Source organism: Rutilus rutilus (assembly GCF_951802725.1).
Source record: "Rutilus rutilus genome assembly, chromosome: 22".
NCBI lineage: Eukaryota > Metazoa > Chordata > Actinopteri > Cypriniformes > Leuciscidae > Rutilus > Rutilus rutilus.
The window spans coordinates 24,365,736-24,393,370 of NC_140227.1; the positions used below are offsets into that span (position 1 = coordinate 24,365,736).

The following is a 27,635-nucleotide window of genomic DNA, read 5'->3' on the forward strand; positions in this document are numbered from 1 at the left end:
AAACTGAATGTATAAGGAAATTTTAAAAGTGTAGTATAGTACTAGTAGGCAATTTATAGCAATTTATACCCAATAAAATATTTTAGAGCTTGACAGAAAAATATACTAGAAAAAAATTAAATAAATAAATGATATATATATATGTTGCTATTTGTCAGTAAAAAAAATAAGTATATAAGTATATAAAAATAACAACAAACTAATAAATATAATCCTGAATGCCTAGAAAAGTTATGTAAATTAATATATATTAATAAGTGAAGAACTTTCAGTTATTGAAACTTCTAGAATTATGGAATTTGATTGAATAATTTACATGTATTTATTTAATTATTTAAATATATTGCCACTCCTACTTTTAGTTTCTTTGATGGAAAAAAACTATCATAAATATCTTGGGGGCCTTTGAATATTGTCTTTGACAGTGGGGGATTTTGGAGTCAAAAAGGTTGAGAACTGTTGGTGTAATCTAGAAACTGGGCTGGAAAGTGTCCTTTTTAATATATGGGGAATTAGAATTTTTTAAAAGGTGGGGTTGGTTATAGAATAGCATTTTTTCTTCCCTCTTCAGCTGATCCTGCCAATTGCATTTCAAGAATGCAGTGAAAGTTGCTTTATAGCTAAAAGCTAGACTTCACTGACACCTACTGGAACTTCATTGGGTGCTTCTCATGGAAGGCTGTGTCCTAGTAAAGGCTGCATAACTCGTCTGCCAAGTCATCAAGCAACGCCGAAGGACGTCTCAATTTGAAGGATCCTTGGAAGGCAGCCTTCATTTTGCATCCTTTATTCAGTTCATTTTGAAGGATCAAGTGCATCCTTCGTGTCCTTCAATCACCCACAATCCTTTACGGAAAACATATCACCACTGAGCTTGTTTGAGTTCATTATAAAGCGTAAGACAAAAATAATGTTTTCGGAGATGAAGGCATAAATGTTATCTTTTGGTGTAAATGAATCACTTAAAGGGATAGTTCACCCAAAATTGAAGCCCCACTGACTTCCATTTGAAAAAAATTAAAAATACTGCAGAAGTCAATGGGGCCCATCAACTGTTTAGTTACCGACTGTCTTCAAAACATCTTCTTTTGCGTTCAGCAGAAGAAAGAAATTACTTTGGAAAAACAAATGATGACAGAATTTCTGTAAAACTGTAACATTTTTTCTGTAAAACTGAGTAAAAAAACAAAAACAAAACCTAAACAAATACATTTTTAATCCTGATATTCTAATATATAAATAAAATTATTGGGTAAAATGGTTTTGGTTAAAACATTAGCTGGCCTACTGGTCAGTAAATTTAACAATAAGTAAATATTTTTCAAATTATATTTTAATAATTTGTTTTGTCTCTAGTACAGTAAAACATAATCATTTCACATCGGAAACAACATTTATGTTATAAATCAAATAAAAAGTTCTGGTTAGAGTAAAAAGTAAGAAAATATGCCTGTGTGAAGCCCGGATGTTGTGTGTGACCAAATGCGGAAGCTTACATCAGCGTGAATGTTCTTTCCTACCGAAGATTCTTTACTTGAACATCACGTGCGAAATCCAACGCATTTCATTGGCTGATTCTGAGGCGGGAGTTTCAGATTGCTGGACATTCGGGAATCGAGATACTCCTTCTATGTATTTCAAACGAGCTCTAGTTTTTTACTAACTTGGACAGCCTATACACGTTTAAAAAAATTGGCTATTTTGTCGCATCGGAGTGTATTTTAAACTCTTACGCAAACCTAGGGCTGTGAAACGGGGTGTTAGTGAGATGTAAAGAACTGGCAATTGGATTACCGTCGTTAGCCGCCTTATTAGAAAACAACTACTGTCAACGCGTCTCGTGCCTGTTCGCTCGCGAACTTCAAGGTAATCCGAGCTCGCGCTTGTCTCTTTCAACGGTCAACCTTGGGAATATCATGAGCCCTTAGTTTTGCATTAAACCCGGTAACTTTGTAGAAATAGTTTTTATATCTTCACCTAGATATGGATAACTACCGCCATCCACGATTTGAAAGTTCGAATCAAGGGAGGGAGAATAAAATTCATCGAAAGAAAGGATTTGGAGTCGTAGTGTCATCCCAGGGAAATTCAAGTGGGGATGACGGAGAGAAGAAGCCTAAATTCGTAAGTTACACCTTTTAAAACTACCACTATCATTAAACGTGTTTCTGTGCTCATATCTGGTTATTATTCTAGTAAGTAAATCATCATATGTCCCCACCCTGTTCATACATTGCTGTTGAATGAAATCACTTGTTCTTGGGTAACTTAGTGGGACAGCCTGCAAAACATTTTGTGTCAAGGAATTAACGTAACGTTACTTTAAATGAATCTGTTTGCGTTCAGAGGCATTAATCTGTATTTTGGTGCAATGTCCTGCTTTAATTTTCTCACAATGTGTATGTTGCCTGTCACTATACATTGGCCAACACTGTCAGGTAAAAAAAAAAAAAAAAAAAAGTCACATAATTATCATGAATATTGACACATTTAACATTGGATGAATGAGCTCAATATGATTTTCTGCAAAGAAAAAAAACATGTATCACGCATGTATTAAATGAGGAAACATATCTAGGCCTGAATCAACCCAAACAACATCATCAAACCCGGTGAAATATGGAAAGAGGACATCAGAATTAAGTTTTAATAGTACTTCGTTTATAAATGTACACAATGTAGAGAGACAGCTTTTTTGACACACACACACACACACACACACACACACACACACACACACACACACACACACACACACACACACACACACACACACACACACACACACACACACAGGTTTGATGTGCACTATATGAAGTCAAGTTAGTCTGTATCTGTTCTGTCATTGCACTTTGTTTCTTCAGCAATCAAATATGTCTTATTTTATGCAAATTGAATGATACTTCAAATTGACTGCATGATGACTGTTTTTAGATGGATTTAAGCAACAGCTAAATTTTTGTTGTTGTTGTTGTATTTTAACAGACAGCAGAGAGACAAATGGATAAAAACACACCCACACACATTGAACCTCTTGTTCAATGCCATTAACTTAGTTGTTGACTGCCAGTGCTAAATCAAAGGATAAAATTAGCTCAGGGATAAGACAGAATAATCCAGTCTTGGTTTAGTGCTGCTGGTGTAGGAACAGTATTTTTTCTGAAAGCCCACCCAACATGATGAGTGAGACATCGTGCCTGTAAATATCGTATATATAAATATCACCGTGTTGTTTAGGTGTTATTCTATAGTCTTTGTTTAGGTTAGGGGTTTTCAAACTTTTTAATGCCGAGAACAAGAACCCCCAAATACCTTCATAAAATATCAAGGCTACTATGGATATTTAAAAACAATTATGCTCATCTAGGCTACTTTTCTTTTCTTTTTTTGGATCAAAAACACAGTAATCAGTAATATTGTGAAATAGTATTACAATTTATAATGACTTTTCTATTTGAATGTGTAATTCATTCCTGTGATGTGATTTTAAGCATAATGCAGTGTCATCATTCAAATCATTCTAATATGCTAATTTGGTGCTCTTATTGTTATCGATATTGAAAATGGTTGAACTGCTTAGTATTTTTAATGAGCAGAAATATCCAAAGAACAGCATTTATTTGAAATGACTTTACATTTCTTTACTCTCAATTTTGATCAGTTTATTGTGTCCATGTTAAAATACAAATCTTACCTCAAACTTTGGTATACTTTTAGTACAAAGACAGCATATTTTCGAAATGAAAAGTTGTCAGTGTTAAATTGTTGTTATTCTTTGTTGGAAAATGTTGTAGATTGTCAGTTGTTATGGCTAAATGCAGTAATTCTTGTTTGCACACTCTTGCAGTCACATTGTTCTTGGCTGTTCGACGGAGAAGAGGTCTTTCTCTGTTGAAGAATGTACAAAACACGGGGACTTTATTTTAGTTGCTTTCCACATAAACTTCTCATCTGTTTGAAAATAGGGGCTTTGTTTTATTCTAAACGCATGTGTGGTTGGCTATTTGTCTAAAGGGCTTTTCACACTTGAAATAGTTAACCCTGAGTCATTCTAAACCCTGAATCCTGGGTTATCTTGCTTCACTTTTCACACTGCTCATAATTTACCCGTGGTTATCAATTAATCCTGTGTATTCATAAGCTGAAGTTTCACATTGTACATTCCTAAACCCTGGGTTAATGTTCTTATTTGCAATGCATATTTGCGGGGTCAGTGCCATTGATTGTATTGGATGAACGCAGTACGCGACCTTTTTACATAAAAGCTCTAGTATTGCACATCCTCGTATTGCCGACTGTACCGTCGAGTTTATACTGAATGGATACTTCAGATTATAGAGGTAAGAATGATACGGTCTCTTCTTCACTCAAATTGTTGCGTTTTCTGTCAGCATTTGACATTTTGTCCTCTCAAACACTGAATTTACTGTTTATATATACAATGTACAGTGTTTCCGTGACTGTACAAAGCACGCAAATATGTACGCGATTGGTTGTCTGTTGCTAAGCGTCTAGTTTTAACATTCTAACACTGCATCGTTTCTCACTGTACAAGTTTGGCACCGCAATGCAGGGTTAACACTTCTAAAGCGGCGATAACCCTCCGGAGCAGGGTTTCATAACCCGGGGTAAAAAGCGGTGCTAACCCCACTTCTAAATTACAAGTGTGAAATGCTCCTTTCCCAGGGGTTAATGTGATGTTAAGAACGACGATAACCCGGGGTTAAGCGCAGTGTGAAAAGCCCTTAACAGTCCTGAGATGTTTCCATCAACACACAGAGTGCAAAGCATAAGTGCGCTTTCATCAGAAGGAGGTCTATTGTCAGACTCTGTGGACTGCTATGACTGTTCGAGGCCATTCTGTAGTTTTTTACAGCTGAACTTGTAATGAACAGTTCAGACTGCAGGTGGTCCACAGGCTGACTTTTAACTCCAGCAGTGGATTGTCTTGAAACTCAGTTGGTCTTTGACTGGTCACAGGCTGTGCTCGATCTGCTCTTGTCATCTCCCCATGTCTCCTATGTTCCCGGAAGAGACTGTGTTGTCCTTCTCCTGTGGTTTCTGACCCTTTTAATGTAATTAGTGGGATTTAGTCTGCTGAAGGTTTTAGTGACCATTGACTGCATGCATGTGAAGAATGTACTTCACAAACCTTTATTATCATGCATAGCTTGGACTTCAAGTCAAACCTTTTTTTTTTTTTTACTTTTTTTTTTTTATGAAGTTCATAATTACTTAACTGTGAGAGCATCTTTTTGAGTACTGCTCAAAAACTTCTCAAATAGTGTGGAGTGGACACTTTTAATTAAAAATTAGGGGTTTTGCCAAAGTTTATGTAACATCATGAGTTGGGTTTGTCATTTTTACCCTGTGTAGCACTGAATGAAACAACATGCGTTCATCCACTATCCAGAGACCATTATTTATGCCTGGTTTTGTAATGGAAAGGGATAATGTATTGTTTATCAATAGTATTATTGTTTATCAATCAGAACTAGCTTGAATGAAATTTAAGACTTAATTACAGTCTTTTTACTTGTTTAAAAGAAATCCGTCCACAGGGTGCATTTTAATTTCTATTTCATTCTCACAAAACCACCATTTCTTTATCTTCTCAACAGTTATTTGGCAGTTATTATGTGTTTGGAAAAGAGCTGTCCTTATTTTTTTTACATTTTATATTTTTCTTTTGGAAAAAATACTGTGTGAAGTCAAGTATCTGTATTAACCAGTAGGTGTCACAATAACACCACAAAAAAAAAATCATTGAGGCAGGTATCATTTCCAAGAACATTTGAACATGTTTTCATAACCAGTTTGTTTTTGTGCCAGCGTTTAAGATAAGCTGCATGTACCCGATAAAGAAAAAAGAGAGGAGAGGAAGAAAGGAAGTGGAGGTTATACTTTTAAATCCAGCTTTTTTTGTGTACACTTCCCAGTTTCTCCTGTTTCAGTATTTATTTTCTTACCTAATTTTTAGTAACATTACGTTTTAAATGTAAGTAGTCAGATTAATGGCTTAGAATCTCTCTTCTTTTCTCCAGACTGACAAATGGTTAACCTTTCCCATGCCATTATGGCAGAATGTATAGAGGAAGGAAGACGATATGGAGGTGTTAAACATCAGTTTGCCTTTGCAGACCCCTAGATGTTATTAATCTAAAAGGTGAATAGAGACCTGCATCTTCAGTAATGTTCTTATTTGTCTCTTTTGTGTTAAACTTGAACTACATCATAAAGTGTGTGTCACAGTCTTCAGAGTTGCTCTGTACTGTTCCTTAAACCAGAATAAATTGTCTTATTGACAGCTCAGCTGTCCTAGAGAGTGTCAAATGAGACATTGTATGGTAATTGTGCAATGTGTAAGTGCATGGCAAGCTCAAAATCTCAAATGTTACTGAATTTTTTTTTGAATGCAGCTTATGTAAGTTGCTTTAGTTGAGTCATAGACCTCTCAATTCAGCAGAGTAGGTGCAGTTGCCAGAGCAGGTGTTCAAATGTGTTGGGTGACATTCTGGGCATTGTCCTGGGCTAAACGTTCAGCTCCCCCATCTGTCTCCAGTAAGGAGGGAGACAGAGCAAGAGACCATGTGAGTGGGAGAGAAAAATATTTCGGCACACTCATAATGCTGCATCAACAAGGGAACATATCATGGTGAGGGTCAACCAAATGGCTCTCATTACCTGCAATTATGATACCAGATTGATTTCTCGGTTGTGGACTTTCAAGAATGCACTCAAGGATATTTGAGTGTGGAAAGATGGAATATATGCCCAAACAACCCCAAATAAATTCAGCTTTTATAGTTGCCGTTATACATCCAGAGCCAAAGCTACTAGGTGGATTTTACAGGGAGCTTTCATTCTCATGCTGTTCTGACAGACCACCGACATCTCTCTTCTTCCCTTCATTTGGATTGGAGGAGTTTGAGCAGCTTAACGTGAAATGTTCCCACAGTGATGGGTAGACAGTACCGCTGTGGTACTGCAAGACTTGTTGATTGAGATTTACTGGTATTCCTGTCTGAATGTCACAGGATGACTTCGACATCCACACATACAGTAAGTGTCTCTAAAATTAGTAACGTAGGGAAAGGAGCAAGGATAAAAGTCAGAGTATGAGGTTGTATGGCAAGGGGTCGAAATGGAGGCTGCTCCTGCTTCATTGAAAGGCCAAATGGCAGCATTGGACTTACTGAATAGAATGATGTCGAAGAAGCAATTACAGAAGCTGCCAGTGATGCACTTCTTTTATCACAACATGTTCTGCTGCCTTAATGGTGCAGTTAACTTTTGACTGACCTAAATGAAAAAGGATCTGACTTTTCAAATGCAGGAAACAACAATGCCAGGAAAAGTAGCTGCAACTATCAAGGCCAGAGTAATTATATCCAATTTTACTCATCCTTTTTTACTCTGTTGTCTTTGATTAAAATTTTGGGTGCGTATTTGTAATTTGTAATGAAAGGTAATTTTCTTATTCAGCTTCTGTCACTCAGGTCTCAAATACACTACACCCGGAGCTAAGTAAGTGGTGATAGCTTGTTCCCCTTGGTAGCTGCACTTATTACCTGGTGCGATGAAAAGCTCACTGGAAACTAAGCTGTCGTCAAGGCCAGCAGGACGTTGTCTCTCCCAACTGCCTGAAATGTGGGATGTATGATTTTTCTTGCATTCTCTACAAAAGACTGTTTGATAAGTGTTTTAGCCGTTTGTTCTATTACACACTGTGACTTTAAAAGGTACTGCATGTCAAACGTGATCTTTGACCATATTTTTTTGAGGCATTTCAAGATTTTCCCAAAGAAATTTTGATAGTAATTCTACACTGTAAAAAATGTATATGCAAATTTACAGTAAAATACTGGCAGCTGCACTGAAATAATTTAACTAAGCTACGTCATCATGACAGGTTGAAGGATTCTGATTGGTTAAGGCACAGATAAACGCAGAAAATTAACACACATAGGCTGTTAGCCAGAGAAAAATCTCAATTGATTATCAGGACGTCAGTCAACTCCCAGTTTAGGCTCAGTGACACTGAGGTCACTGAGTTTTTAGGCTCCAGTTGTCGTCAGATGATCATCTCACCTCCCCTGCGTGCCAGTTGTTCACGTCAGATCCTGGACAAAAGAGTATCAGAAACACACTCACTCACAGAAACCCAGCCTCTTCAAGGTTGGTTTTGGGCAAGCTCTAGATCTGACCAGGAAACTTTCCCAAAACATACTAATAACAAGGTCCAGACAATATTTGGCATTATTCTCAAGTGATTGAAGATGAAAATAAAGTAAATGCTTCAACTAAGAATTGTTACATAGACGTTTCATTTGCCATTTGATATTTCTCATTTGCAACAGAAATGGCACCCCTTATCAGTTGGGCAACGTGATGGTGGCACCAGTGCGACCTATAGCAATATCGGAAACATTTGTCACTATTATTTACAGTGAAATTATGTAAACCAACTTTTTTGTTAGCACAATCTCTGGGTAGTGGGTACAAATGTGCGAAATAAGGAATGACCTTAAAATGCCCAAAAAGTCAAAAGAAAAATAAATCTTGTAACCGTAGAAGCCATCTAAATCAGTGACAGTGACCTAAAGTCAAAACGTTCTTGCATGTTTTTGCATCTCTCAGCAAACATTGAAAAAAAAACTTGTGCTTTTCTTTGAAGCCATTTCAGTAATGAATGTTGTTGATGTGGACTTTGCACACTTAGCACCATGCTTGTTTTGCTGTGTAGACTAAAAGGCAATGTTTTGAAATGAATATTAGGAAAATAGGGAAGGTTATTGAATTTACATCAGTGTGAAAATAAGGACCCGTATTTAAAAGAATACCACTGATCACAATAAGCAAGAAGCAGACTATTGATAGTACAGTTTAAATGTTTTCTTACCCTGTAGGAAAGTAAGTCCATTAATATTGGAAGGCAAAAATGGCCCCTGTAGATCTAGACAGTGATATTCTGTAGGGGTGACAGTGCTCAGTGTCTGAGAACACTCTAAGCCACTGCAGTAGGAGTGTCTGTATTGAACAGAGAGAGAGAGAGAGCATAGACTCTTGCAGCTACCGCATGAGCGTTCATGACTGGCATGATGAACCACTTTCTCTGACACACACACACTGTGAAAGATTGTTTTTTTGTATCCATGGCAACAGTGCACCATAGAAGCAGAACCAGAGTGGTGCAGTTGAACCTGAACCTGCTGAGATATTTGTGGTGATGGTAATGATGGGACACTGCTGGCGCTCCTGATGTTCTTTAGTGAGGCCTTCAATTTGGGCTAGTCGACAGTGCTCCTGTTACGAATGCCGAAATGACTGTTGCATGCGACTGCGAGATTATCACCCTGATGTCTCTGATGCTGTCTGAGGACGTGGTCTGAAGAAAGTGTGATGTGGTTTGGGGATGGTGTCTTTCTCCCTCGTTCCTAACCTCTTGGCCCTGTCTGTCACTCCCCTGATGCGCTGATTGCTATGCAGCTCTGTACTTGCCTTTGGCTCTTTATCCCGACCCCAGCTGTATCCGTGGAGACCAGCTGTCAGCCCAGTCAATTCCCCTCCTCTTCCTGACAGCCCGCATCGCCCTTCGGACGCAAACCTGGAGATTGGAGGAAAGCCAGAGATCTACACCCAGACTGAGGCAGAGATGGATACAAATGAAGACAGATGGATAAGCAGACATGCACATGCAAGAGGGATGTGTCCTGGCGGAGGTGATATGTTACCCAAACAGAACAGACGTAAACTCGCTTTGGCTAAGTCACCTTATTTCTGCTGAATTTGATATTTCTGTTGTGCCTGACAGAGTAAAGTTTATACTTTTCATAGGATCTTTAGAAGAGAATTTCAGAAGTCAACCACTGCTGTGTAGCTACAGTAGTAGATCAAGTCAAGTCACCTTTATTTACATAGCACTTTTTACAATACAGATGGTGACAAAGGTGGGGAAAAAAGCAACAGTGGCAAGGAACCATATCTCCATCAGGTGACAGAATGGAGAAAAAAACCTTGGGAGAAACCAGGCTTAGTCTGGGGGCCAGTTCTCCTCTGGCCAACGAACGAACAGTGTATGATTATGATTCAGGTAGGGCTGCACGATACTGGGAAAAAAATGACATTGTGATATTTTCTCATCGATCACAAGTTCAGTATGTATGGCGTACCACAAGGCTCAGTACTAGGACCGTTGCTTTTCACTCTGTACATGCTACCCTTGGGGAGATATCATTAGGAAGCATGGAGTTAGTTTTCACTGTTATGCTGATGATACTCAGCTCTATATTTCTTCACGCCCTGACGAAACTTACCAATTCACAAAATTAACGGAATGCATAGGTGATATAAAAAATTGGATGACTAGTAATTTCCTACTACTTAATTCTGAAAAAAGAGATTCTAATTATTGGACAAAAAACTTCCTCACGTAATAATCTAGATAGAATACTATCTAACACTTGATGGCTGCCCTGTCAAGTCTTCGTCGTCGGTTAGGAACCTGGGTGTGCTCTTTGATACCAATCATTCATTTGAAAGTCACGTGTCTAGTATCTGTAAAACCGCATTTTTCCATCTTAAAAATATATCTAAATTACGTCATATGCTCTCATTGACAAATGCGGAACAATTAGTCCATGCGTTCATGACCTCAAGGCTAGATTATTCTAATGCTATTATGGGTGGTTGCCCTGCACGCTTAATAAACAAATTACAGCTGGTCCAAAACGCAGCAGCTAGAGTTCTTGCCAGAACCAGGAAGTATGACCATATTAGCCCAGTTTTGTCAACACTGCACTGGCTCCCTATTAAACATAGAATACATTTTTAAATATTCTCGTAATACGCAAGTGCATGCCATCAACGTTCTCACTGGTTCGTGTTTTTGAAGTTTGCGCAGAAAGAACTTCAGAGTTTTTTGTTAAAACGGTGTCATCTTAGCCCCTAAGTTAATAACTAATGATCGTTGCGATGGAAGTGAATCAATCAAACTAACTTTAGCTGGACAATAACTTTATTCTAGAGCTGCTATAAAGCCAAAACACTTTACTTTAATTTCCTACTATCAATGTAAAGCTGCTTTGGAACAATCTACATTGTTAAAAGTGCTATATAAATGAAGATGACTTGACTTATTTTTCTGCGATATATATTGCGATATGAAAACAATTTCACCAGATTAAAGTGAATCGGTTCAAAAGGAGTCATTAGTTTGCGAATCGGACGTGTCATTAGTGGACGTGTAGCCTACGGCATGCGTTGTGTGATTATCCCGGCAGTTTAGGACATCGCAAGATTTGTGTCAACACAGAAAACATTTCATCACTGGATAGGTTTTTTCGTTTATTGAAATTGTTGTTTATGTCAGCTGAATGTGCGGAACGCTTTTTAGAGAAGATAAGGCAACGGATTTTTTAGCACAATTCACACCCCGCGGCAATTCAGGAGAAAATATCTCTGAATGCTCCACGTGAAACTTCGGTCTTCCGCCCTTTTGCCATCGCGTCAATTGATTTTTATTAATATGCGCAAGGGAGTCTCAGAGCAAGACAGCGCTCGTGTTGTTTGAAGACGGTGAGAGTGCGCGCGTGTGGCCGGGGCTCTCTCTCTCTCTCTCTCTCTCTCTCTCTCTCTCTCTCTCTCTCTCTCTCTCTCTCTCTCTCTCTCTCTCTCTCTCTCCTCGTTCTTATATGCACCCGGTCAAGCGCAGCAGTCATTCTATTCTACATCACTCACCGATCAAATAAGGCTTTGGCGGGACAAAAATTCGCTTTGGCGGCCGCCAAAAAAAATTAAATACAGGAAAACCCCTGCATAACCGACTGTGTTTATGAGGCCATCCTTAAAAATATTTTGGTTTGCAGTAACAGCAAAAAAAAAGAAAAAAAGGGTCGGTAGGTCGGTCTATATTTTTTTATATATATAAAAAATAATATAAAAAAGTATATATTTTTTCATTTTTTAAAAAAAAATCAGGGTCGGTGGGGGGGTGGGATGACATTTTTCACCTATGTCTAAGGGCTGTTTACACCAGGCCACTTCATGCGTTTTCTCAGATCGGATTGCAATCTGATTTATCAAAACGATTCCATTTACACCTGGTTACATGGGCTAAATGTGTGTTGTTTTTTTTGCGGATATAAATCCGATCTTCAATTACCGCTATATGTAGATTTAATGGAGTGCACGTCTCCGAAAGCAACAGTTATGACTACAGTATTTTATTTCTTATTCTAAAATTTCTGAATCAAAGCCCGCAATAAGAGAAAGCGGAAACAGCCCTGGTAAGATCATTTCGTTTCTTTACATTTAATAAAGATGATTGTGTGTTAAGCGTCAGCGACTTACTTTCACTTTGATTTGCGATAATTTGCACGTTGATGCTCAGCTTCTCATCTGCGGCAATGCGTGTTGTAGTTGCGTCGTCATATCTGACTAAAACATGACATATAGCCTATAACACGCTCTCGCATGTTTATTTTTTAATAAACCATATTCAACAACATATAAAAATGAAATAATCTTTAGAGTAAAGCCGCAGCCATCATTACCAAGCGCGAACCATTGACAGTGAATGAAACGAAGCAAACTTAGCTTGCAGGCAGTAGTGTGACATGCGTTAACGGTTAACCAATGGTAAACATAATCATAGATGACGCGCCACGGGTTTTTATTTAAAAGAAAGAACGTAGCTTATGTTTGTATGTAGGTCTAGGCAATTTATATTCACAATACTTAATAGCTAATATTATTTTATTGCATTTGTATTAGTTGTTTGAAGAGTTAAAAAAAAAATCGGTCGGTCTTAACGCAAGTTTACAACCGGCAAGTCGGTCGGACTGAAAGGGAAAAAAAATAAATAATTGGGTCGGTACTAAATTGACAGGGTCGGTCGGGTTACGGCAAACAAGAATATTTTTAAGGATGGCCTGAGGATATTCACAGAGACGGGCATTCTGACTTAATTTTGAATTCTTGTGTCCGTTGTCGTTGTCGTGTCCAGAAATAAGAGAAAGAGCACTGAACTTTGTGTCTGCCCGGCTCTGTGTGCGCACACTTCGTGCGCTTGATGTTTAAACTGACAGGACTTAAAAACACATGCAAATAATAAACTTTCACTCTGTGAAAATGGTTAAACTTTGCAATTAATCCGCGAATCACAAGTGTTACGGGCCAGGGAGCAGCTGGCCCGTACGGATCAACTACAATACCTATTCATGATATCGCACATCCTGTATTTTATTCTTTATAGATCTATTTTATTGCATTTTATTTTATTTATTTTTCCTGCTAACAGCACAGCTTAGTCCATTTGTTCCAACACTCTGTTGTTAATATAACAATTGCAGCGTGAGCTTCCTTGAAGTTTAGTAAGATGTTTTGCCCACCAAAATTCCAACATAAAGGCTCAAACCATGCAAGAGTGAATGAAACGGTCTCTCTCATTCATATGAGAGATACGTTTCTCTCATACGTTTCATGCATCCCTATGTGTTGAGTTGTGACATGTATGCGTATCATAGTGTGAGCCAGTTGGCGATATCCAACCCTACCTCAAACATTGATATTTGATTTTGTTACTAGAACATCTAGTAATTCAACCATGACAAAATTATTTGTCATATTTGGACTTTAACCAGAGTGATGCAATTGGCTTTGAAGTTTTTCAGAAGCTGAATAAAATCACATGGAAACACACTGGATGCCACACGTTGGGATGTTCTTCAAATAGGGGAAATGATGACTGCTTGAAATGTCCATGAGAAATGAAACTTCAGAATATGTTGAATTAATTTATTTTGTCCCCCTTTTTCCTGCTAGACAACATAGCTCTTGTCACAGTGTCTCTCAGCAAACCACATCCCTTTCCTCCTTATATTACAGCACATCAGCACTCATCTTAAATATCTGCTTCAGTCCATCACGTGCACATGCGACATGTATTCCTGTCACTCCACTCCTGCAATGTGTCGAGACCAGGGTAGTGATCTGACAGATGTCGATGGCAACTACACTGAGCCCGATTGCCACATTGCCTCTCTGGTCTTGACGTCCAAGGTTAAGACAATCACCGGCAGGTGGGTGTGATTGAGCCTAATGGACTGCAATTGACATGATTAGCGTCTCTCACCTCTGCCGAGGTGCTACTGGATTGATTTTAATAGCCTCTCCTGGCAAAGTGTCGATAGAGAAATCTGTTTGGCATTCATGCATGTTCCGTTAAAGTTTCAGCTTGACCTTCATGCTGATAGACCCTCTGACACATTCACTTATTACTCCTTCCCTCTTTTCTTTGACATCCAGAAATGTACCTGTTTTTTTGTGATTTGGCCCTTGTACTACAGTTCTCCTCTGCTTACTGAAGGTAGAGTACAAAATGGTGATTGATTACAAAGATGGTGAAAAGAGAGTTTGAGCATAAAATGGATAATGTTATGTTTAAATCATCTATTATGTGTTTAATAGATTTGAATAGACAAGTTGCTAAAATGTTTTTAGGAGCATGCGTGTCTAAATAATAATAAAAAATGCTGAAAAAAATATTTACATTTTTACCCTCTGGATGAAATAATCAACTTTTAAGGGTTGCTTTAAAGGTATAATAATAATAATAATAATAATTTACATTTATATAGCGCTTTACATATGGGAAAGGAGAATCTCCTCAACCACCACCAGTTTTGTTTGATTTGTCAGGTTTTGAAAACAATATCCATAAAAAGTCAATTACAGACAAATCAGTTAACAATCAATGAATACCGCGCATTTATGCCATACGATGCTTAAGATTTACTGTTGATGATTTATGACAATATTGTAATAGGTTGTAGGTGGTGGTAAGAGGGCACATTTGATCGCCCTCATCTTTTTGAATGAGCAGCTAGCAATAGTGTAGTATTGACATTTCAAAATAAGAGTCCCGGTGTATTTTGTTTATAATTAAAAGTCCTAAAATTGAATGCGCTCCTACACATCTTCAATGTGCTGTTTGTTCAGATCTCACCTATGTCAGTTTTATCCACTCCAATCTACTATGTTTTTTTTTATTCTCCTCATCTTGAGTCTAGCTGAAAGGAGATGGGGGTTTCCTTGCAACTATTATTAGGTGAAACCCATCACCTTGATCTATTTTTTGGGTAAACTTTTTATTCTTTTTCACAATGACCTTCCTACTCCATTACTGTGCTGTCTAGAAACAAAAATGTTGATTTGAAGAAAATCAAGGCAATTGTTCTTCTGATCATTTTGGATCTTATTTTACACAAATGCTTAATGATTGTGCACACAATTGTAACTTTCTTTGGATGTTTTGTAGATGAGGGCATGTCGCAGGATAAAAACACAGCTATCATTGACATTGACAGAATGACCTTTCATCAAAGGCTAATATGATGGATGGCAGTGACCTAATAAACACTGTTATTTATAATATAAGCAGGTGAAATGGCTAATGTTGTTAATTATGGCAATAAGTCCTTTTAATTAGACCGGTGCAGTCAGGGAGTAGAAAACACCAGAAGATTGAGTAGAGGGGGTGCAGCACAGCACGTCTATTAATGATATTTTGTTACGGTTTCAAAATGATTTATTCATTTATGACGTTTCTGAGTCCAGCTTGTTTTTAGTCAGAAGGCCTGGTGGTTCCGTTTTGTGCAACATGATTTGCATGAATGGGTCTTCTCTGCTCTGAAGGTGATTCAGAGTCTGCCTTGAATGACAATCCAGTCTTCTCCAGGCTCTCTTGCTTTCTCTTTGTTGCTCTAGCCTTGAAATGGTAACAGAAGACTTTTCAATAACTTTGATGCTCATACAAATGGTGCCATTCATTCCAAGGGGAGTATGATTACTAATGCGTAAAGAATATTAGTCATGTCAAACTTTGGGTGCACAAGCTATATATCCCTTTTTTCTTTTATAATAATTCTCTAGAAACATACTGTTTCTCTACTCTGTGATAGCTATTAGCTATTATCTTTTATGTTTTCCCCATATGAGAACACACGCAGGGCATGTAAGCACTTAGTACTGCTTAGTGCTTTGTATGAATAAACTTCCAATTAACCTAGTTGCCATTGTAACCAAGTTTTTGTAAAGTTTCTACAGTATCTGTTTGACTGAGAATTTTGTTAGGGGGATGTGTTTGTTTGTGTTTGCATTTGGCTCGAAAACCCAGTCCCCTGCCAGTTCTTGAATTGGTGACATCTATCATGCTGGTTGGCTTCATGTAATGTGCAATGTCTGTGGCCAACACATCTTGGTGTTTTATTTATCGGTAGGACTAGGATGGATAGATTAGAAGCATTTCAATGAGAATCTATGAATCTGTGGGCTTTTCTCCCTTATTGATCGTACTTATTACAAGAAGCAGCAAATAATACAAATAATCATTGCATTGTAAACACTAAACAATCAGTTTACATTTAATGTGATAAACATTGTTATCATTGCTTGATCCTTTAGAATTCATTCTAATATGCTGATTTGGTGCTCATGAAACATTTCTTATCAATAAAACAGTTAAAAACAGTTGTGCTGCTTAATATATTTGTGGAAAGAAACAATGATACATTTTCTTTGAGGATTCTTTGAATATAGTTTAAAAGAATAGGATTTATTTGAAATAGACCGCTTTTGTAACATTTATAAATGTCTTTAATGTCAATGATTAATTACTGTCAATAATTAATATCTTTTTTGAAATACATTCCAAAATTTTAGGTGGTTTAATTTCTAGTGAAATGTCTGCCAAATGAAAATGCTTTAAATAGGTTTCAATTTATTCAGTGGACATTGATTTGAAGCATTTATACTTTTGCTGTGGTTGTTTTAATGAGCCCTGTCATTTGTGTGAGTTTGAGAGTGTTGAAGAAACCTCAGGGATAATTTTGCTCTGCCATTGTACCCAAAGTGTTGTGTTCAGGCCATCCTTAAAAATATTCTTGTTTGCCGTAACCCGACCGACCCTGTCAATTTAGTACCGACCCAATTATTTATTTTTTTTCCCTTTCAGTCCGACCGACTTGCCGGTTGTAAACTTGCGTAAAGACCGGCCGATTTTTTTTAAACTCTTCAAACAACTAATACAAATGCAATAAAATAATATTAGTTATTAAGTATTGTGAATATAAATTGCCTAGACCTACATACAAACATAAGCTACGTTCTTTCTTTTAAATAAAAACCCGTGGCGCGTCATCTATGATTATGTTTACACCATTGGTTAACCGTTAACGCATGTCACACTACTGCCTGCAAGCTAAGTTTGCTTCGTTTCATTCACTGTCAATGGTTCGCGCTTGGTAATGATGGCTGCGGCTTTACTCTAAAGATTATTTCATTTTTATATGTTGAATATGGTTTATTAAAAAATAAACATGCGAGAGCGTGTTATAGGCTATATGTCATGTTTTAGTCAGATATGACGACGCTACTGCAACACGCATTGCCGCAGATGAGAAGCTGAGCATCAACGTGCAAACTATCGCAAATCAAAGTGAAAGTAAGTCGCTGACGCTTAACACACAATCATCATCATTAAATGTAAATAAACGAAATGATCTTACCAGGGCTGTTTCCGCTTTCTCTTATTGCGGGCTTTGATTCAGACATTTTAGCTGATGATCAATAAAATAATGTAGTCATAACTGTTGCTTTCGGTGACGTGCACTCCATTAAATCTACATATAGCGGTAATTGAAGATCGGATTTATATCCGCAAAAAAACAACACACATTTAGCCTATGTAACCAGGTGTAAATGGAATCGTTTTGATAAATCAGATTGCAATCCGATCTGAGAAAACGCATGAAGTGGCCTGGTGTAAACAGCCCTTAGACATAGGTGAAAAATGTCATCCCACCCCCCCACCCCCCCACCGACCCTGAATTTTTTTTTTTATGAAAAAATATAGACTTTTTTATATATTTTTTTTTTTATATATAAAAATATAGACCGACCTACCGACCCTTTTTTTCTTTTTTTTTGCTGTTACTGCAAACCAAAATATTTTTAAGGATGGCCTCACTGCAATGCAACATCAGCCTTGAATGGAGGTCAAAATGCACGAGAACATCAAGACACCTTGAGATTTTGTTCTTCTTATTTTGTCAGTTTTGTAAATTGTATTCAATGTAAAAAAAAAAAAAAAAACACGTTGGGGAGAAACTTCTCATGGTGACTTTTCCAATTTACAAGTTAGAAGCAGCACTGGTGTTGTCTTCAATAAAAACAGTAATGCTTTTTTTCTGACTTTAACATTACTGGCAAACCTGCAAGTGGCAAGCAACAGTTTTTATTCGCCAAAAATATTTTTTATATGCATTAAGTGCATGGTGGTTTTGGACCCTGGTTATATATCTTTTAACCTTTTCATATTGTCTTCCATATGATTAGCTGTAACTGCATTTATATACTTCACAAGTATATACAGATTGACCTCAATAACTCTTTCTTCTGGTCTTCATCTTGACTGTAGGCGGTTAGCCCACCATCCGTTGGCTGAGGTGAAGCAGATCTCTGGCTGGCCAGGCGGTGGATGGGTGTGTTGATCTCATTAGTACACCTGAACTCAATCCTTGCAGTTCGCCTTAGCTCTAATGAGGATCCCCCACTGCTTGCCCTTCTTGACACACAGACTGTTTTTGTTTGGGTGTGACTAGTCCCCACTCTCCTGTCAGAATGGTTTGACCTTTCATAGAGCTGTTTTTCTAACCAATGTACAGTATAAAATTTCTGTTTGCTTTGTGATTAGTGGTCGACCGATATTGGTTTTTTGATGGCCGATATAAAGCCAATATTATATATATATACTTTATATTTCTATACTTTATATTTATTTTAATCAATATTTAATAAATCTTTAATAAAACAAATCTTTAAAATAAACATGCTTATACTTTAGATGGTAACTTCTTGAATCTGCAGTCCTGTTACAGTATTTTTCACAAAAAAAGTAATTGTTTAAAAATATATGAATATAACTGGATATAGCACAGCATATTTTAAAATGAAAGATTTAAAGTTTTTCAATCACGTCTCCTGTGAAGCTGATCTTCTGTTTGCATTCACTCACTTCGCACGGACCGACCGTCACTCGCAGTAACACGTTTATGCAGGCTACAAATGCACACTTCACAAGATATCACAGCTGGATTCCATTAAATCTGCAAGGTTTGTGAAATTAAATGTTAATTAGATATTCAGATATCTGTTTAAATTATGTAGATGCGCATTTGCTGAATGTTAACGGTAAATGAGAAAGTATTTTAGCCTGACTGTTTGCCTTTTCTGTTACAAATATAAAAGCAAACGCTTTACTTTTTCGCTTGCTTTCTTTGTTTACCAGTTCTGTCTAACAAAGTATTAGATATGACTGACAGAGATCGTAAACTAATGAAGATGGAGAATGTGAGTGAGCGCTGTGTGATCAGGCGCTGCCGTTCTCTTCTCAGGCGCTGGTGTTCTCAGCGCCGCCCGTCAAAATAAAAGTCTGGAGCGCCGTCAAAAAACACATCGGCCAATCAGAAAAACGTATCGGCCGATGCCAGTATTTAAAAAATGTCAAATATCGGCCCTGGCGATATATCGGTCGACCACTATTTGTGATTATACTTTTTCTTTTCTCTCCAGCAAAGGGTTTTAGCTGATCAGGTTGTAACTTTTCTTGTGAATGATTAGCAGGAAGTTTGCTCCACTATTTGCTGAGAACTCAACTCGAATGAAGACAGACTGTTAAAATTCAGTGTGATTTTTACATTTGTCTGCACAGAATGAATTGAGTGTGTATGTGCTTAGAGAACATAATTATCTCGCTGCTTATTCGATAGTATTAGCCTGTATAGGGGCAAAGTTACATTTGAATACGAGTTAGATGGCAGATGGTGGTTTGGCTGAAGGCTGTGAGAACGTCGGTGGGGAGTTGAATAACGAAACCGCAGAAGTCTAGACACGCCCCGGTGGCTGTGAGAGTCTTCTTCCATTGTGTGAAGTTATTTAATTTCTGAAACATGACTCTTATGTTCTCAAGTGCTTCACAGAGGGACCATTGAACCTGCTGTTTCCTTTCAGCCTTTAATGGGGAAGATTTTGTTTTCACCCAGAAGAAGCGCTTTACCACACTTTCCTGTGAGAACTGATGTTTTGTGATTTATATTTACTTGTATGAAGGAGTTGGAGTTGTGGTTTAGGCTCAGGGTAAGGTTCCATAATCGCTGTGCCCTGGCATCTCCAGGGGTATTTTTGCGGCGTAAATGACTGGTCATATTCGAGCATACGGCAGCACTCGCATTGAACTAAGTGTACAAATAGTGACTGTTTTGCCCATGTTATTTTTATTTTTATTTTTTGATCATCTCTGTTGTAATGTACTGGGAAGCCAGAATGTGTATCCATTAACAGAAACATGCAAACAGTGTCTGTCTGTTTACGTTTTATTTTTAACAAACCATATTATAGAGATGTGTTGTCAGATTTAAGATGATATGCACTAGTGTTGTCACGATACCAAAAGTATTGTTTCGATACCGATACCAAGTCAAGAATTGCGATTTCGATACTTTTTCGATACTTTTCCTGAAAAGGGAGAAACACACTCAAATAGCCTATCATTGCTGTGATTTATTTTAAAACCGGGACAACATTCTAATCACATAACACACTAATAAATGAACATATGAACAGCAGATATATTAAACATTTGAACAAAATATGAAATATAAAAATATCAAAAATAAATTAAAGCAATGACATTCAAGGTAAAAAAATAAATAAATTTAGCAGCATTATCTCAGTTATCATAAGAAACATAAGAGTTACCGGTAATAACTTTATCTTGAGTCTAAACTTTGAATAAAAATATGAACAGCGATTATATTAAACAGTGTTTAATATTGGTAACATATGATAAGCCTCATTGGTGATATATTTGACATATGGGGAGAGAGTTGTGGAAGGCCTATACTTCATGTTAAACATAAATATATCAGCAAAGACAACGTCGGCAGTGTTGACGGCAAAATAGGCTACAGAATATTTCGTTCTGTATTGACAGGTGCAGTATTTGAAAATCGATAATATTTTTTTAAATTACATTTATATCTGCATTTATGTCAAAACCTAGAGACTTTCAAACATCAAAATGTAATTTATTATGTATTCGTGTCAAAATTACATAGAAACATATTTTCCTATTCTATTTTGCCTGGGAACGCTTCCAACACGCGTGTCGCGTGAAAAATAGGCGTCGGTTCTATTTCTAGCATGCACGCGTTTTCCACGCAGCTCGGGCGCGCGTCACGCAGGCAGTGTGCTAGCTCTAACCTGTTAACATGGGAGCCGAAATAAAAACGGACACGCCACGCAGCTGAGACGCTCACGCCACGCATCCAGTGTGTCGCCGGCCTTACAAATCTGGAACGCGGTCATTCTTAGAAGTATCGATACTAATAAATTTAGGAATCGTGACGTTTTTAATTTCCGAGAATCGCGATACTTTTGAAGTATCAGTGCACCGTGCAACACTAATATGCACATATATGCACATAATGCCGCCTCTCAAACAGCTTGTTAGTTGCACAAGTACTAAAATGAGTGGCTTACGGTCAAATACACACAAAATGGTCAATGCCCATCTTGGCGAGTATTCGGTCAAACACAGTCAGTTTTGGAATGTAAACAGTAGAGAAAGATTGTGCGTGTTGTGCATCAGTATATTGGAACCGTGCATAAGCTCTTAAAGTGACAGCAGTCTAATATTATTGCTGCTGTCTGTCATGTTAAAGAACAAAAGACAAAGAAAATCACTCTGCTCTTGACTGAATAGCTTTTGCAACTTTAATTGTAGGCATTAATCTGGATTTAGTTTTTACAATGAAGCCTATCCAGTGTTATTTTACATTTGATTGCTTCAATTTCTGTAGTCTTTCTTACTTTAATATACTGTTAGACCCACCTGGAACAACTTAAAGCTGTGTTTTCTCTCTTTATTCTTTTGCATTTATTTGTTCTTATTTTATTACTGACTTTAATTGTTTGTTTTTTTATGAAAAGAGTATTTTTCATTTGAAGTTGACTTTTGTTTGTATATGCTGTCAATTATAGTTCTTAGAAAATAAAATCGGTATTGGCAGATAATACTTACAAAAAAATCGGAATTTGCCAAGAGAATTGCAGTCGGTGCATCTCTAATATTTATCAACGTTAGTTTAAACGTTATGCACTTTTTCTTTTTTTACAGATAGTCATGCTATTTCATTGCTTTATAAACAATTTAATACAGTGCTTTAATATTTTGCCTATTGCGGCCTCATGTGGCTTCAGGAGATAGACAAAAGTTTTTTTTTTCCTAACTGAAGTCATTCCTTAGAATATTAATAATATTTAAGTAATTTAGTTTTTCAGCCATTTTGTCAGCCCTAGTTTAGCTTTAGCTCTGAGGAAGGCAGGGGTGCTTTCCCTGATAACTGTTCCTGAGATCAGTTGAGTTGAAGCTAAACCTGTTGGCTGAGCTGCCATATGCTGGTCCCCAGCAGAAATCGGGAGGTTGAGGTTAGGTATGAGCTGCAATTACCGCCCTGCTTCCAAGGTGTAACTCCTCTATGGCAACAAAAAGTTAAGAGGGAATAAAGGCACCATATTCAGGCCCTGGGATTTAGCTACATTTTTACATGGGTTGCAAAATATTAATCTTGCAAATGAATTAGTTGTGAAATTTGGTTTTAATGCTTTATTTTTAGCAACTGAATCATTTCAGAGCTTTAAGAAATGTTAGTTGCCATACAACTGAGTACAGGGGAGGGAGGACCACCTGATATTTAGATAATTATAAATCAAATATAATTACAGCCAAGTAGCACAAGATGTTTTTGCTGTCTCTGCTAAATTGAGTATGACAACAGCTTCTTTTTAATTGCATGTTTGTCATACGTTTTAAATAATATTTTTTTTTCTCTCAGCCAGATTGAGAAAATAAACACTGTCTGAGTGACTGACAAGTAGAGGGAAGGTTCTACAATTAGGTTCATGAATATTTTTTTCCTTTTTGATGGTCATTTTTATTTCATCTAATTACTTTTCACATTTTTTAGTGAGTTTGTATTTTAATCTACTTTTATATCTACAGATTCATTATCTTTTTTTCCCCTCTGTAAATTGACAGTGCAATAGGCACATTTGGGGTGTAATTAATGTCATATTTTTTTTTATTTTTTTAACTTAAAGGTGCTCTAAGCGATGTTGGATGACGTCACTTCTTGTTGACGTTCGAAGCTCGACTCTCCCTCCTCCTCATCCCATCCCCTCCCCCTCCCTTCCGTGTTCCTGAAACCTTTTCCCTCTTCTTTGCTATTTGTTCATCAGAACGTCGTCTCTTTGGCCATGTGTTGGCCATATCAAAATTCAAAAGAATATCATTCTAACTAGTGGTCGACCGATATTGGTTTTTTGATTGCCGATATCTTAGAGAGCAGGATGGCCAATGGCCGATATAAAGCCGATATTTTTATTATATACTTTATATTTATTTTAATCAATATTTTATACATTTTAAATAAATTAGAAAACAAATCTTTAAAAAAAAACATGCTTATACTTTAGATGGCAACTTCTTGAATCTGCAATGTCCTATTACAGTATTTTTCACAAATAAAGTAATTGTTTAAAAATATATGAATGTGAATAAAAAGGAAGTAAACACTGTAACATTGCACTCAGTAATCTGGTAATACTGTGCGCACTGGTAATTATATTTTTTCAAATAAAGACAAGGTAACGCTAATATTACATACAGCACACAGTGAAAACGATATGAATATGACACAGTGGGCAACTGGATATAGCACAGCATATTTTAAAATGAAGGATTTAAAGTTTTTCAATCGCACGGACCGACCGTCACTCGCAGTAACACGTTTTTGCAGGCTACAAATGCACACTTCACAAGATACCACAGCTGGATTCCATTAAATCTGCAAGGTTTGTGAAATTAAATGTTTATTAGATATTCAGAGATTTGTTTAAATTATGTAGATGCACATTTGCTGAATGTTGACAGTAAATGAGAAAGTATTTTAGCCTAATTGTTTGCCTTTTCTGTAACAAATAATATAAAAGCAACACTTTACTTTTTCGCATACCATTTACTTTCTTAGTTTACCAGTTCTGTCTAACAAAGTATTAGATATGACTGTTTATGACTTCATCGTAAACTGATGAAGACGGAGAATGTGAGTGAGCGCTGTGTGATCAGGCGCTGCTGTTCACTTTTCAGGCACTGGTGTTCTCAGTGCCACCCGTCAAAATAAAAGTCCCGCTTCCAACACTTCGGCCAATCAGAAAAACGTATCGGCTGATGCCGATATTTTAAAAGTGCCAAATATCGGCCGATATATCGGCCGTGGCGATATATCGATATATAGACAATATAGTAAAACCAACATAAAAAGTAATGTGAATCGTGATTTTCCTGAAAAAAATCGTGATATGATATTTTTGCCACCCATAGCTAGAGGAGAGATATCCTAGGCAACAACTAACGTTAGAATTAGTGGTTTAGAATTAACCACTAATTCTAACGTTAGTTGTTGCCTAGGATATCTCTCCTCTAGCTATGGGTGGCAAAAATATCATATCACGATTTTTTTCAGGAAAATCACGATTCACATTACTTTTTATGTTGGTTTTACTATATTGTGACTGAGCATTACAGCCAAACTAATGTCCATATTTTAAAAACAAAGCCTTAGGTAACAAAATATAAAATAAAAAAGAATGGCAGACAGGGGCGAAGATAAAAATATTTGTCGTCATTTTCTGTGTTATTAAATATTAAGATCAAAGATACACATTACACATACATAACTTAATATACAAATTAAATAAACAGTGCTTTGTTTTCAGCTACAGTAGGTGTATTTAACAGTAGCATTGAAGAAAGTAATTAAATGAAGGGATAAACTATAAAGGGATAGTTCTCCTAAAAATTCAAATTGTCATAATTTACTCTCAAGTTGTTTTAAACTCGAATAAGTTTCTTTCTTCCGTTGAAAAGAAAAAAGCCCCTTTCACACAGCGCATTGAACCCGGGAAATTGCCGGCAAATTGCCGGAACGCCTTCTGTGTGAACGCAAACACGACCCGGGTTTAATGCCGGGATCGATGCCGGGTTGGGGACCTAGTAACATTGCCGTGTTCAGTCCCGGGACGCGCGCTGTGTGAACAAAAGCCGTAATGATGCCGTGTCGTAGTGATGACGCTGAAGCCGGGATCGTTCGCCAGCTGTGAAACGGTACGAAATGCGCAATTTTATGATCGAATCAGAGAAATAAATGCACAAGCGTGGTTTCGAGAGAGAGAAATCGCAGCTCATAAGCAAACTGAAGACGCTGCTGAGACATTACAAGTCACATCGATGTCACGTGTCTTTCCGGGACATACACGGGTTGTGTGTGAACGCGCTCTCTGATTCCGGAAAATCACTGGCAGTGTGAATGAACCAAAATCAAATGAACGCGGGTCAAATCCCGGGTCACTTTATCCGTGTATTTTCCGGAATCTCTGTGTGAAAGGGGCTAAAGTTATTTGGATGAATGTGGGTAACCAAACAGTTGATGCACCCCAGTGACTTCCATAGTATATTTTTCTCCTATGGAAGTCAATGGGGACCAGCTACTGTTTGGATAGCCACATTCTTCAAAATATTAATATTAGAAAAATATTAGAACATTTTAGAAGGAAATTAATACAGGTTTGGAACAACATTAGAGTGCGTAAATAATGAGAATTTTTATTTTTGGGTGAACTATCCCTTTAAGGACAAGCGGCAGCGTGTTTACTATTACTACTGTCTCTGAGCTGCGTGCGACGCGTCTAATATACACGCATTTGACAAGTAGATTTTCTCTCAATTTTCTCAAGTTTGCTTTCACTTTAGACATAACTGACTTTTATGTAAACCTTTTGTGTATTTGACAGTATTAGCACAATAAGACTCGAAGATAACTTAGTCCAGTATCCAGGCGCTGGTAGACAGGCTTTTAGTGCATGTGAGCTTCACATGTAGCTTCACGCGTGTGAATGCATGTGAGCTTCACGCGTAGCACGCTGAGAAACGCACACGTTAGAACAGCGCATCAGCACGCGAATTAAATGTTTAACCGACAAGGCATTAAAGCACATGCAAATTATGAACTTTTGTGAACTGCAGTGTCCTGTTCCGCTGCGTTAACATTTTATGTGAATATACGTCGCGTTGTTCAGTATCTTGGGACAGAGGCGCCAGAACAGCAACTGATAGAATGCACGATACTACGATATTTCTTCAAAAGCAGATCGTGGAGACATTTTAATCGTCCACGATCAAAAATCGTCATATCGCACACCCCTACCTCTTGCTAACTTCCCTCTTCATGCTTCTCTCTCCTCCACTCCCCACACCCCCCTTCATGTGCATGCTCACTAACCCCCCAACCCCCACCCCCAAATCATTCTTGTTGGTTATTGGCTGGAACCATAGACTGTAAAAAAAGATGGACAACGCCCCTTCGCTCTCTTCCGTTGGTGAGAACTGAAGCCGCCAGTGTCCCGATATGGTGCTGACATCTTGGGACTTGAGTCTGCGCAGTAGCGATCTCTGGACCAGACCTGCGCAGTAGTGAGCAGGAAGTAAAGCCACGAAATCAACTCCCCGCCCTCACTCTTGCAGAATGCACTCTCCCTGCACTTTTTTTAAGTGGCCTATGTCTGTCCGTTCTGCTTGATTTTTGATCATGATGAATTTTGATGTCTGTTGATTGCAGTACGACAAGAGGCTTTTTAAAAAATAAAGTAAATACAATCTCCTCTGAAGATCCCGAAAAAAAGTCCGTTGGTGCTTCAGTGACTACTTCGCTCAGAGAACCTGTCAATCACAGCTGTCAATCATGACGTTACACCACCGTTTTTATAGCATCACGTAACTAACTAAAAACAAACTTATTTTTTAAAACAGACACTTGAACTTACATCAGCGTGATAAAAATGACAGCAAATGATAGAAACCACCTTTGGAAAAAAGATATTTGAAGTGTAATTTAATTGTTTAGTTGGTCTCACGTCCTGTTGAATAACACGGGGAGGCAGGGTTTATGACCTATACTAGGACCAGTCACCGGGGGGCGATCAAGGCACTTTGGCTTCACTTTTCAGGGCTTGTGCGGCACGCTTGGCTGGAACACTGTTTGTTATGTTCCATGGTCCAGGCTGGCCCAGTTTGTTTTTGTTGCCGTTTGTGGAGCCTCGTGTGTTCAGGGGACAGGCAGCTAGCAGATAGTGAGGAGATGTTTGCTGTATGTGACAAAAAATGTTTCAGCCTAAAAAACGCGTGACATCGCTTAGAGCACCTTTTAAAGTGCTTAATTTTAAAATAATGTTTGCTTACTGAGTGCATTGTGAAGGTGATGGCACTTCTGATGCTTTAATCTTTGGTATAGTAAGGTTATAAATATGTGGGAGAGTTTTTATTATTTTATTTTTTAAATGTAGAACAGCGATAAGAAACTTGTGTATTTCCATTGCCTCCAAATTGACATGTTTTATTCATTGAGGTGTTTTTTGTTGGCATAAAGGTTCTCTCAAAAGTCTTTCAGAAGGTCACTTGT

General features: G+C 37.6%; 1 protein-coding gene across 6 annotated transcripts in view; it reads left to right on the plus strand.

The window, feature by feature from the left end:
• The first annotated feature begins 1,574 nt into the window (after nt 1-1,574).
• The window catches only part of diaph3 (diaphanous-related formin 3), a 320,772-nt gene continuing 294,711 nt past the window's right edge, over nt 1,575-27,635 (plus strand). For 3 of the 6 annotated variants that reach the window (XM_084394615.1, XM_084394619.1, XM_084394617.1), the window contains exons 1-2: nt 1,575-1,866; nt 1,982-2,124. In XM_084394615.1, coding sequence (XP_084250741.1) covers nt 1,984-2,124 — 141 coding nt within the window. In that variant the 5' untranslated portion in view covers nt 1,575-1,866; nt 1,982-1,983. Of the gene's footprint in view, nt 2,125-20,061; nt 20,128-27,635 lie in introns of those variants that run through there. The other 3 variants (XM_084394616.1, XM_084394618.1, XM_084394620.1) reach the window with 2 other exon arrangements.